General features: G+C 42.7%; 1 protein-coding gene across 1 annotated transcript in view; it reads left to right on the forward strand.

The window, feature by feature from the left end:
- Positions 1 to 1,608: 1,608 nt before the first annotated feature.
- Positions 1,609 to 21,169, forward strand: part of rab3gap1 (RAB3 GTPase activating protein subunit 1) — a gene marked incomplete at its 5' end in the record, with an annotated part of 96,535 nt that continues 76,974 nt past the window's right edge. Inside the window, 6 exons of the mRNA XM_083638167.1 lie at positions 1,609 to 1,662; positions 1,756 to 1,811; positions 2,203 to 2,281; positions 3,706 to 3,838; positions 4,025 to 4,103; positions 15,232 to 15,351. Coding sequence (XP_083494293.1) covers positions 1,609 to 1,662; positions 1,756 to 1,811; positions 2,203 to 2,281; positions 3,706 to 3,838; positions 4,025 to 4,103; positions 15,232 to 15,351 — 521 coding nt within the window. The remainder of the gene's footprint in view (positions 1,663 to 1,755; positions 1,812 to 2,202; positions 2,282 to 3,705; positions 3,839 to 4,024; positions 4,104 to 15,231; positions 15,352 to 21,169) is intronic.

Below are 21,169 nucleotides of genomic sequence, written 5' to 3' on the forward strand. Positions count from 1 at the left end.
TAGCACACCCGTGGCTACGCGCCTGGTACACTCCCAAAGTTTGAAGTAGATCCGACCAACGGTTCTCGAGATACGAGAGGAACACACAAGGAACACACAGAAACACACGCATGCACAGACGCACAGACAGACAGACGCACTGACAGCGACAATCTCATAATCTCCTCGCGGAGATAATAAATAAACTTGAGTAGCTCTTTATTAAAATGAAGAACAAACTATGATTAGTAGAATTTTGGGGGTTTATAACGACTTTAGAATGGTTGAACATGAGCCGGGTCAAATTGGCCCGAAGGCCCTCGGTGTGACTAAAAGACGAAGACCACAGCTCATAAATGTACTGTAAATATACCATAGCCTAACGCTCAATTCTATCAGAACAGGAAACGATGACTAACATTAAAGGTGCATCAGTTAGCTTGTTAGCTGCCAAGTGTGTAAGCAGACTAAAGTTTGCTCAGAGATATAACATTAGCCAGTAATCTCCGAGCTAGCTATCTGATAATCTCTGAGCTAGCTAGCTAGCTAGCTAGCTAGCTATAGCTATATTGTGAACAAAACAATGTCCGCTAACATTCTTTGACTGTATTCACACCATAGAACTATAACCAGACACCAATTTGACTATATATGTTCTCTATCAGAACATTCAAGCACTTTGCTAACATTACTTTCAACTTGCCTGTCTTTTTAATGTTGACCATGAATCTCCAGTAGGCCTAGACCTACAGTAGGCTACTTCTTCTTGTTTTACTGGTGACTATTTACCAAAGATACATGCTGTTACTGTTTGTCACGTTTTGTCCCCTCCCCTGTCTCTAATAGACACGTTTGAAAATCTAAGTTATAGGGCAAAACATTATTTCCAAAAATAATAATAATGAATAAATATAAAGAAGTTGGATTTAACCCCAAAACGACCTATATGCTAGTGACCTTGAGGAGTAAACATAAAATAATGAGATGTCAAACTAATGTGACATATACAGCTGTATAATGTACAGCTTATAATGAGAAATACTTTTTTGGAGGTAGAATCTGCGATGACGCACCAGAAACACTGGATTTGACCGCAAAATGACCTTTATGCTAACTTTGAGGGGTAAACTTGACCTCAAATAATTGAAATAACATCAGAATTCGATTCTACGACCCAGAAAAACCCTAAAAAGTGGTATAATTTATGATTCTAAGCCTTTTTGTTTTTTTGGGTGGTGACCATATTGGATTTTGTGACATCTGTGCTAAATTTGGTGCTTTTGGAAGAATCTGAACCAAAATATCCCCAAGGCCCCCCACTATCAGTCAGTTTTGATTTTGTGGTTTTGAGCCTCAGTCAGTTTTTGAACGGTGACAGCCAGAGGAAAGAGTGAAATGCTCAGAGAAAAACTTGTGTGACTACACACTACAGGTCACTAGGGTGACACTAGTGGTCGGTGATCGCAACCAGAGCCGTGAGGACACTAATCGCAACCATTTGACAGTAATCGCAACATTTGTGCCAACCCCACCATCTGCTGGACAAAATTGTGTATTGCTAAGTGGGTGACGTCACAGCACTCCCATAGTGCACCGCACGAGGAGACAGGAAAGTAAACAGGAATCAGGATGGCTGCTGCCGACAGTGATGTGAGTAACAAACTCAGACTGCAGCTGGCCAAAGTAGGCATACGTGTCTAAGCTGACGTCGTACAAGTAATAAGAAATACTACAACGGAACTATTTTTGAAACAACTCCATGTCTTTCTCTTCCAGCCCGAGTCAGAGGTGTTTGAGATCACCGATTTCACCACCGCCTCGGAGTGGGAAAGGTAGCATTCGGCTAGCTTGCTATGTTGTCATTGCTTTGCTGGCTATAAATCATAATTATTACATTTAAGTAGTGATGTTATCTAGATTAGGTATTCCCCATGTGAATTATGCGATTCCACAAGTGTACAGACGTGTACGTTAGCTCACTAGCGCTCGTCTATCCCTGAGCTAGCTACGCTAACTAACGCTACGTTAACATGTCAGCTTGCCATCATGTCAACCCTAACGTTAGCTAGCCAGTAACTACGTGTTGTCAATAACTGTCTATGCAGCTTTTGTTTTCTTAACAAATATGGCTATTGTGCCATGATATGATATTGTGTTTGACAGTGACAGTGTATCCAGCTAGTTTCCGGTGCAGACAGAAAAGCTCGTGTTATCTCTTTGCAGGTTCGTTTCAAGAGTTGAGGAAGTGTTAAATGACTGGAAGCTGATTGGGAGCTCTGTGGGGAAGTTGTCTCCAGACAAGGTAATCTGCTCTCACATCTAACCTTGCATATTCACCCTAATAACAGGGCACTCCTCACTCCCAGAGCATGATGTGACCGCTGTCTGACCAATTCAACTTTATTCCAGACACTTAGGAAGGTCAATAGGAGAACATAACACATTACATACAATACAATACAATACAAACAGAAAAAGAAAAAAACAACAAACCTTGATATCAAGATTACAGTCATAGTACATAGAGGCTCCTTCGCCAATGTCATCCACATGATTGAGTTGAACCTGGTGTTGATTGATTGATTTTTTTTATTTAAGTGTCATGCACCTGGGTGCCCAGCCCATATGGGCTTACAAGACACTATATCATATTTACAATCGCCAAGATGGTCACACAACAAATCATAATATACCTTTGTACAGAATCAAGAAAATAAAATAACTGTTAAAGAAGTGTTACTTTTGACAGGATTAATTAAGGCCACAATAACACTGTTCATCGAGTCATCTAAACCAGTGGTTCTCACATTTTTTCACATGAAGGACCCCATAACTGACAAAAACTAGACCACAGACCCCCATTTCATAGGATTCTGTCCCACGGTCCCCCATATAATAATAAGATTGATGCTTTAGATGTTTTATTACAGAAAGTGTATGAAACCCATGACCAAAATAGTCATTGTGTTACTTATGAATGGAATTATAGCGAAAATAAATTACCCCCCTTTTGGCTGGGCCCCTGGAACCCCCTCAAGGACCCCTGGGGTTCCCTGGACCCCCATTTGAGAACCACTGATCTAAACAAGACATAAATCTGTACATGAGGTTTCTTAAAAGTGCTTTAAATGTAGGTATACCTACACTGACAAACAGCGGGCTGGCACTGTGCCATCTAGGGACACGCAACAACAGTCGTAGTGCATCATTATAAGACACGTTTAGTCTTTGCATGCTGCTTTTCCTGTAGCTGCTCCACAGGTGAGCAGTATACAGCGGTGTACAGTATGCTCTGAACAGTGAGGCTTTGACATCTGAAGTACACATATGAAATTTACGTATCAACATGTTTGCCTGTGCGTATAGTTTACAACGCTGTCTCTGAAGATCTTTATCATCAGACAAATCATCTGTAATACAATGGCTGAGGTATTTCATCTCGGTACACACTTCAAAAACATTGTTACTCAAATAAAAGTCAGGGAAAACTGACTTTTGATCTTCTTTACAACGCACAATCATAATGTTACTTTTCTTGGCGTTGTATTGGATGTCACATTCTATACCGTACTGGGAGCATATCTTAAGTAGCTGTTGTAGGCTAGCCTAGGTAAACCCAGCCCCCACGTGCCAGCAGACCATTCTCATGAATTTGCACACTGTTCCTCTTTCCTCAGCAGACCATTCTCATGAATTCGCACACTGTTCCTCTTTCCTTTAACACAGGGTGAATACACCAGTGGCTCCTGGGAGGAAAAGTCTCAGGAGATTAACTTTGCTGACTTTAGGTTTTCCATAACTCACCACTACCTGAAGCAAGAATCTGATGAGGGTGATGGGAAGGAAGAGCCCGAGGAAGGTACAGTGATGCATGCAATGCATTTAGTGGCTGAGCATAAAATGGAGAAAATGTGAATTTTAACACAATTTCCTTGACATTTATTGAAAGTATACCTTTATTTACAATGGACAAATGGTAGGGAGGGGGTTAACAGATGAAAAAGTCCCTCCAAAGCATCCAGATTGACCCAACTCTTCTCTCCAGATGCCTTTCCCATGGCTATGCAGGACCTTCTGTGTATGAACAATGACTTCCCTCCCCGAGCCCACTGCCTGGTCAGATGGTGAGTTAAGTCAGTGTGTGACACAGTCTCAGAATATTAAGGCATACAGTGAGTTTAGTAGATTATCCTGGGGGTCAATTTAGAGCTATGGTCATGCCTATCAGAGATGGGGACTTGGACTTGAGACTTGGACTTGAGTTACACTTAAGTCACACGTACAGTGAGACTTGTCCTCAGACTTGACTTGGACTTGAGATTTGAGACTTGTGAACAATCTTTATTTTTGTGTGTATTAACATTAACTCATTCTCTGCCAAAGACGTACCCGGACGTACTTTTAACAATGGCGTTCTGTGCCAAAGACGTACTCGGACGTACTTTCATGTTTTGGCTGTTTACATTACATCAGACACTTTCTCAGCCTGTGACATTGTTTCAAGTCAAACTGATAAAAGGAAACCGCTAGTTTAGTATTTATGGGTGGAGCCTGTGGTCGAAACAGAGTCCGATCCAGAGTTCTCGGCTGGCGAGGAAGACGCCAGCGTTTTTGTTATTGCTCCACGACGGAGCGCCATGGCGACGAAGGCTCCCCTTCACAGCGTTCTAAAACTAAAACGGAGGAGGAGAAATGGGTGCCACTTGGAGAGAGCGATGAACGCGTCAAACCGCGTCACACACCCGTCCCCAGCAACCAAGGCGAAACATGTGTCACATAAACATTTCAAAGTTTACAGCACTAACGTAGCTATTGTGTGATCTTCTGTGCTAACGTTAGTTATGAGAGGTAACGTGACAGCAGGTAACGTTACAGCACTCGTTATTCCTGTGTGTGTGTGTGTGTGTGTGTGTGTGTGTGTGTGTGTGTGTGTGTGTGTGTGTGAGAGAGTGTGAGAGAGAGAGAGTGTGTGAGTGTGACCACATAAGGGTTCGTTCCATTTGTTTATGCTTTTATCAAGCTAAGACCGACACAGCTCCCTCAAATACATTCTCTTATTTTTTATTTTTTATTTATTTATTTGGGAAAACAAATACTGTATATGTCTGATGTGTCACTGAGGCAAAAAATAAAAGGCTCAAAAGTGAGTTCTGCTTGAAACGGTGTCATTCACTAAAAACCTATTTTTCTCCTATTTCTGTTACAAAGGAGGGCATTTTTAGTGAAAACAAGCTAACTTCCACTGCTTGTAACTAAACAAGGAAACATGGTAGAGTTTCAGTTTTTTACAAGGGGTAAGAAGAGAGTCTCTGCTTTATTGTGAGATATGTTGTGTAATTTTATTCCTAGCACAGAATATTCTGTGGGTCCTGGAAGATCAGGAAATATGCTCAAAATCCTGGCACTGGGAGCACACAGACCGAAATGACCCTGGCAGAGAATGAGTTAAGGAAAGGTCTACTAATAATAATGTCAAGTGTCAACTAATCAATGCTGATGCTGTATGCTAATAGCTAAGGAGTGAGGATAATACAGTACATGCATTGAATTCCTTGGTTTTAGCCATGCCGTGTTCTAAGCAGACCAGATGACGTCCAGCAGATGATAGAACGCTCATCCGTAAGAGACTTGGGGCCCTATCTTCTGACAGGCGCTATCCCCTAATAGCGCTTGCGCACCCGTTTGCGCATGCCTTCAGGCAGGGAAGATAGCACTCCGCTTTGCGCCGTCCGCCAGGTTTTCTGCCGAGTTTTTCTCCCCCGCACAGCAGCAAAAAAAAGCATCCCCACCTCACGGGAGCATACTTGTAATGATTTATACAGAAATGTAACTGTTTAAAAGTGATAAAACTGTCTGGTAGACGTGACCTCCCTGATTTCTAAGTTAAAACAGCCAATATGTTGGGGATGCAGTTCTCGGCGGGCTGCGCAAATGTTCACGCCACGTGTCGCAAGCGCAAATTAGAGCCTTGCCAAATGGGATTTGGGCGGTCTTAACTTCCAGAATTATTCACGGGTGTGGCCAGGCAATGCTGGGCATTACGTCAATCAAAACCAATCAGATTCCCGTCTCGCAATGGCTGCTTGCGCGAGGCATGCAATATGCTCTAATTCTCTCCATGCGTAATAGAGTGTACTCACTCGTGCGAGGACAGAGCGAGCTTATTGACAGATCGTCTGTGGTGCCAACGACCCTCCAGGTTATGACGGTAAATAGCCTATGTCCATTGTCCAACATGTTTTCTAAATTAATTTCCCTTTTTGCGATGTGATAAACATTTCTCAGTGAGTTATCGTTGATTGCCTCACTGAATTATCTGCTAATACCCAATTTTAGCAGCATAATTTGATGTCCTGGCATGGCAAGGCTGTGCGTAATGACATATCCAAAAGGGATTTTACTTGCGCTGCGCTGCACGGAGATTATGGTGCACAACCCAGCGCAGAGAGGTATTTGCGCGTAAGAGGTCCTTTCAAAGCTCTTAGCGCAAAGTAATTGCGTGCTGCTGACGATAGCATAATGCCATCTATCACCACATGCAAACACTAAATTAGCGCTTTTGGGAAGATAGAGCCCTTGAAACTTGACTTGGACTTGTAACAAAAGACTTGAGACTTGACTTGGGCTCTAGCTCAAAGACATGAGACTTGATTTGGACTTGCAAAAAATGACTTGTGTGCATGAACATATCTGATGCCTATTCTGGCTATTGCCTTGATTCATCCTGGTGTGGTGGACAGTTACTGGTGCAGACAGAAAATAAATCCACTTATATGTTAAATGTTTGATTTGGTCAAACACAACAGAAAGTAATTTGAACAGGTTACAGCTCAGAACAGAGCAGCACGTATTGTTCTGCACTGCCCATATCGAACGAGAGTAATTTTAATGAATAATAATTTGGCTTGGTTAAATGTAAAGAGCAGGTTGCATTATTCTCTGGTGTGCTATGTTAAAAATATAGCAATATAGCACCTCCAACAAACTGTTTGAGCGGGCTGACGCTGGACTAGCTGGCCTGCAGTGCACCCCTCCGCCTGGCCTAAAAGAACTGGCTAATCAGCCCTCTCCATCTGTCATGAACACACTGGCTGAACAGACTCCTGGCCTAAAAAAACTGGCTAATCAGCCCTCTCCATCTGTCATGAACACACTGGCTGAACAGACTCACGCCAGAATAGCCAGCGCCCCCTGCTTCTCCCCACCCTCAACACCTCCTCCTCCTCGCCCCCCCCCATCCCAAAGACCCCCTCGCTTAAATGAGCTGGCTAATCAGCCCTCTCCATCCATGAACACACTGGCTAAACAGACTCATGCCAGCATAGCCAGCACCCCCTGCTCCTCCCCACCCCAAAGACCCCCTCGCTCCTCCCCACCCCCAAGACCTCCTTGTTCCGACCCCCCACCCTCAAAACCACCTCCCCCTCCCACCCGCTCACCTTTCGCTCAATCTCCCTGCCCGCCCCAAAGGCGAAAACTGAAAAAATCATTTCCGGCCCCAAAAACAAGGTCACAGAGCATCATGAAAAGATCAAATGTCTAGCTATCCCCACCCTGATTAGCTACAGAACAAACAAAGATTATCTCTCAGCACGTCCTGTTCCAGGACCAAGCCTAGTATCTGTTCTCCAGGGACACCCCGAAAAGCATTTACAAAATCAACCCAGCAATGTAAGTATCAAGGCTGCACTGCTAAATATTAGGTCACTTGTAAGCAAGTCGCTTCTAATAAACGATCTGATTACGAGTCATAAACTGGACCTCATGTTCCTCACAGAGACCTGGCTTGATCTAAACAACAGGGAATATGTTCTTAATGAGTCAGCCCCACCTAACTTTAACTACATTGACGCCCCCAGAGTCGGTAAGAAGGGGGGAGGAGTAGCTATTATTTTCTCTGATGTTTTTCAATGTAAGCAGGTATCGTTTGGCGACTTTTCATCGTTTGAATATCTGGCCGCTGTTCTGAAGTGCTCTCCCTCTATTTTACTACTGATTATATACAGACCACCTAAGTACTCTAGTAGTTTTTTTGATGAATTTTCAGAACTCCTTTCTATAATCTCCATAGAACACGACTGTTTAACTATTGCAGGAGATTTTAATATTCATATTGACAACCCCAATGATAATAATGCCAAAGAATTGAATAACCTCCTTGACACTTTTGACCTGTTACAACATGTCTCTGGGCCCACTCACAATCGAGGCCATACCCTAGACTTATTTATCACCAAGGGCTTTGAGTCATCGTTTCTTTCAGCTAGTGATGTTGCTCTGTCCGACCATCTCTGTATCTTTCTTGAACTCAAGGTCACCCCTATCGCTCTTACTCGGTCAAAAACCATCAAAAAGCGTCACATCAACAAGAGCACTAGCACACGGTTCATGGAGGCTTTCTCGCTGGCCCCTTCCCTCTCCTCAGCCTCTGTCAATGATCTCCTAGATAACTTCAATTCTAAAACCCTAAAGGCTATTGATGCTGTAGCTCCCATTAGATCTAAACTAATCTCCGGTAAGAAAAAAGCACCATGGAGAAACGCTCCCTCTGTAAATAACAAAAAAAGAGATTGTAGGAAAGCCGAGCGCAAATGGCGGAAAACTAAACTTCACATCGATTATGACATCTATAAAAATAGTCTTCACTCCTACAACCAGGAACTAAAAAATTCCAGAAAATTCTTCTTCTCCGACATTATCAGCAAAAACACCAATGACGCTCGCACTCTTTTTGCCACTGTTGACAGGCTGACAAACCCCCCCCCACAAATTGCCCCTGATCTTCTATCCAATGTCAAATGCAATGAATTTGCGACCTTCTTTAGGGATAAAATTATAAATATCAGACTAACTATTTCCACATCAAGAACAAATGTGGCTCCGCCGCACCCACAAAATAGGTGCTTAATTAACATGACTCAGTTCAATGTCATTGACCATAAGAAACTAGAAGAAACGATACGAGGCCTTAAATCCTCATCGTGTTGCCTAGACACCCTGCCAACAAGCTTTCTAAAAAATGTCTACAGTTGCCTGGCGACCGACATACTGAAGATAATTAATACCTCTCTTCTTACAGGCATTTTTCCAAAATCTCTAAAAACTGCAGTTGTTAAGCCCTTGCTTAAGAAGCGTAGCCTCGACCCCTCTATAATCAGCAATTACAGACCAATATCAAATCTTCCCTTTATTAGCAAAATACTCGAAAAAACTGTCTACCAACAACTCAATACCTTTCTATCCTCCAATGATCTCCTAGATCCCTTCCAATCAGGCTTCCGACCCCATCATAGCACCGAAACTGCGCTTATCAGAGTTATAAATGACATCCGAATGAACACTGATTCAGGTAAAATCTCAATCTTAATGTTACTAGACCTCAGCGCTGCCTTTGATACGGTTGACCACGAAATTCTATTGGACAGACTGGAAAACTGGGTCGGGCTTTCCGGCACGGTCCTAGAGTGGTTCAGATCTTATCTGCAAGACAGGAACTACTTTGTCTCCATTGGCAACTACACATCTGAACAAACCAAAATGACATGTGGGGTACCCCAAGGATCAATTTTAGGTCCTGTCCTGTTTAACCTTTATATGCTCTCTCTGGGCCTAATTATGCAAAAAAACAAAATAGCTTATCATAGCTATGCAGATGACACCCAACTCTACATAGCCCTCTCATCGGATGACTATGCCCCCATAGAGACACTGTGTCAGTGCCTTGCGCAAATTAATGATTGGATGTGCCAGAATTTTCTCCAACTTAATAAAGACAAAACAGAGATAATTGTCTTCGGCAAAAAAGAAGATAGGCTCAAAGTTACTGCTCACCTCGAATCCCTATCTTTGAAGCCAAAGGACCAGGTAAAAAATCTTGGCATTATTATTGACTCTGATCTAAATTTCAACTCCCACATCAAGCTTATAAGAAAATCTGCCTTCTATCATCTAAAAAATATAGCAAGGATTAGAGGCTATATGTCCAAACAAGATCTTGAAAAACTAATTCATGCTTTCATTTCTAGCAGGCTAGACTACTGCAACAGTCTTTTCAATGGTCTTCCCAAAAAAGCTATTAAACAACTACAGCTCATTCAGAATGCGGCTGCTAGAGTTCTAACAAGAACCAAGAAAGCTGAACACATTACACCAGTTCTCAAATCCCTGCATTGGCTGCCAGTAAATCTTAGAATAGACTTTAAAATTCTGCTAATAGTTTACAAATCTCTCAACGGGTCAGGCCCACACTACATCTCTGAAATGCTTCTACACTATGAACCATCCAGATCCCTGAGATCTTCAGGCACTGGTCTACTAATTGTCCCGAGGACCAAATCAAAACATGGTGAAGCCGCGTTCTCCCACTATGCCTCTCATAACTGGAACAAACTCCCTGAACACATTAGATCTGCCCCTACTCTGCCTATTTTTAAATCCAAGCTAAAGACCTTTATGTTTACTCTTGCTTTTAACTGCTACTAAACTACTGCCTCTCTCGGCCTGTAATTAAAAAAAAAAGATTCCTGTACATTTCCAACAAATGGACTGTGCATGTAATAATAATACTGAAGAATGCCTTGTAACTTATTTAAAACAGAAATAATGTTTCATGTTTGTTAATTTGAGTATATATTTTAACTAAAACTGTCGGCTGTGTTTTTTATGTGTTTTTTTATATGTGCATTGCTTTGCTGCTTGTTTTTTCGATTTTTTTTTTTTGTAAAGCACCTTGAATTGCCTTTGTGTATGAAAGGTGCTATATAAATAAAATTTGACTTGACTTGACTTAAAACCCCCAAAATACTTTACAAAGTTTACAGTAACTTGTCATTTTTTTCAGATAGTCATAATTATTCTACTCGCCAGTCATCAGAAGGTCGTTTTCTGTGGCCTCCGTGTAGAACTACTCTATTTCAAGGAACAGTTCATTACAGAGCAATGGTGGCGTGGAATTCATTACCAAATTCTTTTTATTTCACAAATGTTTTAACAAAAAACTAAAATTGTATTTGTTTACACAAGGACTAGTGTAAAATACTACATGAGCTTTGTTTTGAGCTATTCTTTTCATCACACGTTTACTTTATTTGATTTCTGATGCAGTGGATGAGTTGCAAAGTGATTTCTCTTTCTCACTTATTCAAAAGAGGAAATTATTATATAGAGCATGTATTAGATAGGCTTTGAGTTAGCATTGTTGTTATGTGTTTTGTTGGTTTTTGCTTTGTGTGTCTAAGTGGTGTATGAGTATGAATGATACAGTGTATATTATATAATTGATATAATAAATTAAATATAATAATTTATTAATAATTAATAATATATTATATAATAAATTAATATAATGTGTATATCATGTTTTTCTGAATTTAACTATTGGAAAATATTAATGTGGACCCCAGGAAGAGTAGCTACTGTTACAGTACTGTAGCTAATGGGGATCTAATTAAACAAACTCTTTATATAAAGCCAGTGGCCTATTATCACTCAACATAGTCAGTGTATATACTTAAAGTGTAACTAACCCCCAAAACACTTTTTTTCAGCTTTTAACCAATATATATGACTTTGGGGGTGATGTGTGAAGAATGCTGGTCAAAATTTCCACATTTGAGAGCAAACTGTTGCCATTGTATCATTTGTATAATTTTTCAGCAGCATACCTGGCATAAGCGCCCTCTATGGGTGGAACACTGCTTTTTTTTGCCCTCAAATGAATGGGAGATTTGATACGTCGTGACGTCACGATGAACCAAAGACTATGGGATTTCAAGATAGTTACTCCCCCTGTACCCTTTCGGCGCCTCACAACTCCAAGCCTATTCCCATGATGTCACTTGACCTGTTAATCACCTGTTAATTGTTTACAATCGCCTGTTATTTTCCTACCAATTCCTATGTAACACAATACTATCAATAAATGCCACTATAATCATAAAAGGAAATGGCATTGTGTTGCTGTAAATCATTCCCAACCTTTTTCATACTAAGGAGCCTTATGATGAGATTTGGTCTCTCAGATGCAAATCTTATTTTTATTTTTTTATTTTCTATCCACCTTATTTTTGGCGGCCATTTTTGCCTGATCTGCTGATGGGTGCTTCTTCCGGTGTGATCCTCCCAGCCTTGTTGCTGAGAGCTTGACACCCGTCTGGGCGAACGGAGCAAATCACTAATCAGGTCCAGCTTGGCAAAAATCTCGTCGATAAATATCCCTTTAAGAGCGCAGTGCATTCATGGGTAATCGCCTGCTGTGGCCAATATTAACCATTTCGAGTAACACTGTTTCCATACGGATCACCGGCGTTAGTTTGTTGTTTATAACGTGGCTATATTCATAACGTTTTCTATCTCGGATACGTTATTTCGAATCGCACATAGGTTACGCCAAACCCCACATAGGTTACGCCTCGAATCCCACATAAGTTACGCTAAAACGCACATACTTTACGCCTCAAATCGCACATAGGTTATGCTAAAACCACCACCGCAAAGCGTGTGGGTTTCAGGACGAAACAGACTCGAGCCACTAACGTCATCTTAAGAGCACAATATTCCTGGAATGCAAGTTTACCTAAACAGTTACATGTCCTCTGCATTCTACATAAAATTAAGATATTACGGGTTGTTTTATTTTGTATGTTACATACTTATTGACCAAGTTATGTTCAATTCAGCCAGGGTACAAGAGACTGAGTGTAGGCAGCCATCTTTTCAAATCAAGTAGAATACATTAGGAAATGGCAAGCTGCAGCAATAGTCATGTTAAACCGGACCTTGTACGCACAATTATTTTTTACAGTGGGGCATTCAAAAATAAGGTGGATAGCGTAGATATGATTTTGTCCAGAATTCCATATAATTAGGTTGAGAGACAACATAGAATGCTGGAATCCTCTCAAGGACCACTGCTGGTCTTCTGTGCCCCTTTTCGCTGGGGACACGGAGCTGCTGCACTGACGCTCTGCCCGCCTGTCTGTGACCCACGTCCACGGCTTGCCCAGTCGTATGCAGCGGTTCACGCAAACAGATGTGGGATTCCCACAATAGTTACTCCCCTACTGACCTTGTACCCTTTCCTGGCTACTCACAACTCCAAGCCTATTGGAGGGAGGGAGGGGTTATTGTGTGTTTGCAGCAACATCATCAGCTCCGAGCCCCAGCACCAAAGTGAGCCTCCCTGAGCGACTTTCATCCCTGCCGTCATTTCCGCAAACAAATCTCATCGCAGTTTAGCGCACATGTAAAATATAACACTATACTACGACGTGACAACGTGACAAAGCTGCTCTAAACACATCGGCTACTATAATATCGTCACTGTGCAATGAAAGCCACTTATCTCCAAAACGCCAACTTTTCAGGAAATGAAAAAAACCCTGTGCTCTTAAAATACTGAACACCACGTTGTCATATTTGACACATGTCTTCATTGTAGACAGTTTATCGCTGAATGTGTCATTACATTATTAATATCTTACCTGGATAAGCTCAAATGATGATGTTTATATTATCAGTCCGAGTTGGAAGCACTCTCTCCCGGCCAGTCAGGCGGGAGAGAGTCGTATGCTCATGCACGAGCCCCAAGCTCCAGGCCGCGCGCAGCAGCAGCAGCCCTCCTCGGCTCTCATGGCCGAGGCGGGAGCTTGGGCATGGGGTGAGAACAGTCTGACATAACGTAGCGTTAACGTTACTTTATTCTCGTCAGAAAACACTCCGATTTGCATGTTAAAAGAAGTTTGCAGCCTAGGAATAACTGGAAAACATTTGATTGATCTATTTACGTCAGACGATGCCAGAATCACACAAAACCAGCAGCGCACAAAGCACACAAAGTCAGCAGCGTGCCTGGTGACTTTTCCGGGGAAGTCCTCATGAGGTGGGGCGGAGCATGGAGGTCTGACTGTCACATACACTGCCCTGCGCTGCAGTAACTTTTAACAAGAATCACGAAAAGCCCCCAAACGAAAATTAAAAACGGATTTCACGTATATCGCAAGTTGGACGAGGGAATGACGTGGAGAAATCTCGCATTGTCATTACATGAGCGTGAGAGCGGGGCGCTTGTCCTCATTATTTTGCTGTGCTCTCGCGTCACTAGTCTCTCCTAACGTAGTTAGACAAAACGCCACACACATACATGGGAGAAAAATAATTAAATTTCTAGTTCGCCACTGAATGGCCAAATTGATATAACTTTCAACCATTTTGAGCAACGCTGTTTCCATACAGGCCACCAGCGTTGGCTAGTTGTTGATATTTATAAAGATATTGCAGCTCTCATATAAATTATTTTCGAGGCGGTGGGAAAACTGTAATGGCGTCCATTTCCGGAAAAAAAATCCTGAGCTGAGCACAGCCAAAGAGTATAGTATAGACAAGAGGATATGTCATTTCTTGTTTTTTTCCATAGGTATTTTCAAATCACCGTTTGTTACATATCTGGGGGGTAAGTCCCCCTTTAAGTGTTAGCATGGAGCAGCAGATGGCAAATGGGCTGCATTTATATAGCACTTTTATCCAAAGCGCTTTACAATCAGTAGGTGCATTCACCCATTCAGTGAAAAAAGAACGATCCGCACACCAAGAGAGCTCCCGTTGTTGTTTTTTATTTGCAACACAGCGTGACGTTTCGGGCATTCACCCATTCACACAGACATTCATACACCAATGGCAGCAAGCTACCACGCAGGGTGCTGCTGACACACCATCGGGAGCAATTTGGGGTTCAGTATCTTGCCCAAGGACACTTCCACAGGCAGACTGAAGGAGCCAGGGGATCGAACCACCAACCTCTTTTATCCAAAGCGATTAGTGGATGACCCGCTCTACCTCCTGAGCTACAGCCGCACCAAATAATATAGTGGACACACATGGTTGAGTTTGGTGTTCTCACATCTATTTTCTCACCAATAAATAGGGAAGTTGACCAGTGGAACAATCTGAACCTTGATGCTCTTAACCCTTTAGTCCAGCAGAGGGCACACCAATAGGTTTCAGGGTTCATCACAGATTTGGGTTTGGGGTTTAGTTGCTCTTTAATTACATTATTTCCCCAGTAAAAATTATTCTTCACAAGTAATTTGATCTTTAACTTTACCAGACCACGGCAGGCGAACCATTTATCCATTTATTTCACACTCTGAATGGAATTTGAATGTGTGTGTGTGTGTGTGTGTGTGTGTGTGTGTGTGGTGGGGGGGGGGGGGGGGGGGTGTCTGTCTACTGCTCTAACTGTGTCTGTGGTGACAGGTATGGCATGCGGGAGTTTTTGGTCATCTCCCCGGGAGCCAACTGTGAGGCCATCATCAGTGAATCCAAATGCAACCTGCTCCTCAGTTCCATCTCCATCTCTCTGGCCAACTGCGGCTGGTAAGTCCCCTTCATCACACGCCACAGGAGGTGGCTAAAGTTAACGTCCACTCTGTCAATAATGGCTTAGACTCCCGTTCTGTGTTAGTGAATCTAGATTACATGTGTCCTGGTAGTAATGTCTCTGTGCAGATCCTCATAGAGTTTTGGTATTAGCATAGCTATTGCTTAAAAACGGACAAAAAATATAAGTGTAAGGCTAAAATGCAACTGTATGTGTGCACACACACGCATGCATATCCACTAGCTAATTGTTTTCATGATAGAACCCTGCTGCTCGTAATGTATCCACATTAACACCCTACTGCTAGGTAATTATGGTAATTATGGTGATGTGCCTCTTTCAAACGTCTTAATTCCATAAACACTGTGGCATGCACATTGAGGTTTGATAGCGGCTGTAAAGCTCTCTGTTACTGTAGTTGGGCTGTCTGTCCTGCCCTGTCCACTGTAGGCTCCAATCCTATTTGTGCTCTCTGGTATCCTCTAGAACAGGGGTTCCCAACCTTTTTTGTGCCAAGGACCGGTAGATACATGGAAAAAAAAGTCGTGGACCGGTTGTCAATTTTAATGGTTTTAGTTACATATATATTTACTCACCAGGTGGCGACAAAGGATAAATAACAGCCTTTTGTGTTGTACTGTAAAGGAGCCATCTGCTTTCTAGAGCCAAGATCTGTTTAGCCTCTGATAATTTGTGCTATTCATTGCTGTGCACTATGCACTCATGTAGTGAATTTCGACCCTGGACAGAAAGCTTGAGTGGGATTGGAGTCATAACTGAGTCCAGAGGTGGGGGAGTTAAAGCTAAACTAGGCAAGATGTTCATTACAAATGAAGCTGTATTAGCCTAAATCACAAGTGGAGCTGCAACAGAGAAGAGCACATCATTTCTCCTCATTGTGATGCTTAAGATTCACTCTATTGTTTGCTCTAAAATAATTTAGCTGTCTTTGCTGGCTCTACTTTATGTTTGTCATTGATGCTGCTTTTCTGGCCAGGCCTCTCCTTGAAAAATATGCTTTAATCTCTAGATGAAGCATAAACAAGGCATCCATGGAAACATTCTACTACTAGTGGTAGCCAAGTTAATGTCCTTCTGCAGGGTTATGTATCCACTGTAACTGTCCACTGCTAGGTAACTGTGTCCATGACAACAGCCCACTGCTAGGTAACTGTATTCATGGCAACAGCCCACTGCTAGGTAACTGTATCCATGGCAACAGCCCACTGCTAGGTAACTGTGTCCGTGGTAACAGCCCACTGCTAGGTAACTGACTGTATCCATTGCAACAGCCCACTGCTAGGTAACTGTATCCATGGCAACAGCCCACTGCTAGGTAACTGTATCCATGGCAACAGCCCACTGCTAGGTAACTGTATCCATGGCAACAGCCCACTGCTAGGTAACTGTATCCATTGCAACAGCCCACTGCTAGGTAACTGTATCCATGGCAACAGCCCACTGCTAGGTAACTGTATCCATGGCAACAGCCCACTGCTAGGTAACTGACTGTATCCATGGCAACAGCCCACTGCTAGGTAACTGTATCCATGGCAACAGCCCACTGCTAGTTAACTGTATCCATGGCAACAGCCCACTGCTAGGTAACTGTATCCATGGCAACAGTCCACTGCTAGGTAACTGTATCCATGGCAACAGTCCACTGCTAGGTAACTGTATCCATGGCAACAGCCCACTGCTAGTAAATTAGGGGTGACATATGGATGGGATGAGAATCACTGATGTACAGGACCATGATGAAATATATGTAAGCCTGTAATATGGCCACTGCTGATTATAAATCACAGTCCTTATCTGAGGTAGCCTGGGTTCAGACCTTTGAAGCCCCACCCACTCCACAGTCGTGAAATTGGCCAAGCGTTACACCAGAGAAATCAGGAAAGCCTTGTCCCTCGTGCACAAATACTCAACATGAAATGTTATTATTTATTGCTGGCTGTATTTAGGGGTATGCACTAAAACGGAACCTGTTGTTTTTCGGTAACTGTCTGTATCCATGGCAACAGCCCACTGCTAGGTAACTGTATCCATGGCAACATCACACTGTTAGGTAACTGTATCCACTGTAACTGTCCACTGCTAGTAGGTAACTGTATCCATGGCAACAGCCCACTGCTAGGTATCTGTACCCATGGCAACAGCCCACTGCTTGGTATCTCTCTATTCATCTATCTATTCATTGTAACCCCCTGCTGCTAACTGACTGTATCCATGGTTAACTCTGCTGCTAGGCAATTAGGGCTAAAAAAAGATATGATACCAGACAGTACTCTTAAAGCAGTGGTTCTCAAAGTGTTTTGGCTTCAGTACCCCCTTTCCCTGTTTTCTGAATCAAAGTACCCCCTTTACCCCACTGTAACATGTTGCTTAAAGGAGGACTTACCCCCTAGATATGTATTAGAACAGTGATTTGAAAATACCTATGGAAAAAACCAAGAAATGACATATGCTCTTGTCTATACTGGACTCTTTGGCTGTGTTCAAGTCAAGATTCTTTTTCGGAAATCGACGCCATTACAGTTTGCCTACTGCCTCAAAAATAATTTATTTGAGAGGGGCAATATCTTTATAAATATCAACAACTAGCCAACGCTGTTGGTCTGTATGGAAACAGAAAATCTGAAAATGGTTGAAAGTTATATCAATTTGGTAATTCAGTGGCGAACTAGAAATTTAATTATTTTTCTGCATGTATCTCTATGGCAGGTGTCAAAACTACGTTACGAGAGCAAAGTGACATGGGCTCGTTACAGCATCACCGCACAATAGGAGAAACCCCCCGCTCTGGGGTAACACAATGCGCGATTTCTCCACGTCATTCCCTCGTACAACTAGCGATAAACCGCGCAATGAAATCTGTTTTTAATTTGCGTTTTGGGGCTTTTCGTGATTCTTGTTAAAAGTTGTGCAAAAGTTTTCCTCTCAGCGCAGTTGCAGGCTGCGCCCTGGCTGGCGAAACAGCCTGGCTCCTCCATGCATGGGGCGCTCTGTAACCTCACGGAGCAACAAACAAACACAGACAGAAATAGCTGGTGTGCGATTTTTCTTTGTGCGATTGAGGGAATCCCGCATCTTTTTGCGAAGGTGCGACTGGACAGGACGCTTTTCACAGACGGGCACAGTAGCTGAGTAGCCGGTCGGATCTCTCCTCCTCCTCCTCCGCCCATTCACAGTCTGTCTGCTGTGCGCGCTCCCGCGGGTGCATGAGAGTGCAGACTCTCCCGTTTGACTGGCCGAGAGAAAGTGCTTCCAAGTCGGACTGATAATATAAACAACATAATTAGAGCTTATCCAGGTAAGATATTTATAATGTAATGACACATTCAGCGATAAACTGTCTACAATGAAGACATATGTCAAATATGACAACGTGGTGTTCAGTATTTTAAGAGCACAGGAGCTACTTGCTTGATCAAACGGTCAAACCCAATCCGCACAGCAAAACACACACACAGACACACCGAGAGAGCCCAGCTTCTGCTGCGCGCGCCACCGGAGCTTGGCGCTAGTGCATGAGGTTTACAGTACGACTCTCTCCCGCCCGCTCCCGCCTGCCTGGGCTGGAGACAGTGCTTCCCACTCGGACTGATAATATAAACATCATCATTCGAGCTTATCCAGGTAAGATAGTGACACATTCAGCGGGAAACTAACTATAATTAAGACATGTGCCAACTTTGACGACGTTTGGTTCAGTATTTTAAGAGCAAACTTCAATAAGAATAGGCTTGGAGTTCTGAGGAGCCGAAAGGGTACAGGGGGGGGTAGGGGAGTAATTATCTTGAAATCCCATAGTCTTTGGGTCACCGTGACGTCACGACGTGTCAAATATCCCATTCATTTGAGAGAAAAAAAAAAAGCAGTGTTCGACCCTAAGAGGGCGCTTATGCCAGGTATGCTGCTGAAAAATGATACAAATGGTAAAATGGCAACAGTTTGGTGTCAAATGTGGAAATTCTGACCAGAATTCTTCACACATCACCCCCAAAGTCATATATATTGGTTAAAAGCTGAAAAAAAGTGTTTTGGAGGTAAGTTCTCCTTTAAGGTCCTTAACACATTGAGTGCCAATAACTCAAAATTGTTTTTTTGACGGGGGGGGGGGGGGGGGGGGGGTGTGTCGATCTATGCTTCTTACATCGCCTCTTACAATATGAGAGCTATTGAATGTGTCTAACCTATTTTACAGAACCCTTAGGTGGCGACAGCGCACTCCAGATGAGAGAAAGTGGAGTAAAACACACAGAAGAAGTCGTTGGGGAAAAGGAAATCGCATCGCATCCGTCCGTATGCAGCTGCTTCATTGAAGCATAACGTTAGCTGTGCCCCTGCAGCAGCCAATCTGCGGTCACAATTGAGCACCTCCGTGTCCGCTGCACAGCCCATTCGCATGATCAGCCGTGGATTTGTTATTATTCTCAACTGGAAGCATGGGAGCTGGTGACAAATACACGCGGTTGTAAAAAAGCTGGATGTAGCGGACTTGTCAGTGCAGAGCAAACGCAGGCAGCAGAAAGCCCCAGAGACACTCCCAGAAGGAGGAGTGTGCAGTTGAGGGGGTGGGGGGGGGGGGGGCACGCAGAGCACGCAGAGCAGCATACAATGGTTGCAGCTAAAAAATAGTATTTGGCCAAACAAAATTCCTTTGTTTTCACTCTTTTATTGAAGGAAATTATTTTTGAGGTGTCATTACATCAGAAAATATTAGCAATGAGTCAATGATGTGCTTGAAATGCTTCCTTTCACAAAAGGCTGAATATCTCAGGTTATAGAAAAAAAGTGGCTGTTTTTGGTCAAATCAAGCTATCTTCTCCGGCTCATAACTAAAGAACGGAAAATGGGATCAATAAACTTTTTTTTGCAGGTGATAGAAGAGAGTCTCATCGTTATTTGTGCGTGTTCAGTGTTTACATAGTAATTATTAAAGAAATTATATGACTGTTTTAAAATGCATTGCGGCCTATGTGGCACAGTACAGCACCTTTTGCCCAAGGGCCGTGGCACTCAAAGTGTTAAGCAACTGTGAATGCAACTGTGTATACACATCTGTTGCTGTGATTGACAGGTGGGTCAAAATTTGCATAATCTTCACAAACGTGGACCACTCTTATGACTTTTGAAGCGTAAATGTGTTTTTTTAATGTGATTTTCAGAAAACTTTTTAAAAGTCATAAAAGTGGTCCACATTTGTGAAGATTATCCTGCTGAACACAAATTTCCACTTCCATAAGCTTGTGTTAACCACAGACCTTATTTCATGCGTTTAACCGAAATCCCTATTCTGAAATCCCATAGCCTTTTCCCCTTAAGAACCAACATGGCGGCGATTTCTGGTTAAGCCTACAAAAACATGTCATCCCTGCGGTACTCTCTACAACCTCAGTGGAAATATGTTCAGTTATGTGCAGTTCAGGCCCGGCTCCAGGATGAAGTGACTGAGGGAGCAGTTAAAAATGGTGAGGGGGCAATTTGAGAAAATGGTCATGCCAGAATTTCCCTCGCCAAAAATGTGCCTAACTTTGGAGCATCACTTGGCCTCCCTGCTGCTCCTGGGTACTGTAGTTTACCATGTGGAATTACACAGCTGACTGCTGCTGAGGCAAACACTGGCTAGGGGAAAAAGCTTGTCAAAATATGATTGTTTTTTTTGATTGTGATTACGATTATGATGATGATTATTATATTATAATGGTAAATAATAACGTCAAGCTTACTATCTGAAACTAACATTGACTTAACTAGTCTTTAGGCTATTTATGATGATGATGATGATGATGATGATGATGATTATGC

The sequence above is a fragment of the Poromitra crassiceps genome, assembly GCF_964638095.1.
Source record: "Poromitra crassiceps genome assembly, chromosome: 6".
Lineage (NCBI taxonomy): Eukaryota > Metazoa > Chordata > Actinopteri > Beryciformes > Melamphaidae > Poromitra > Poromitra crassiceps.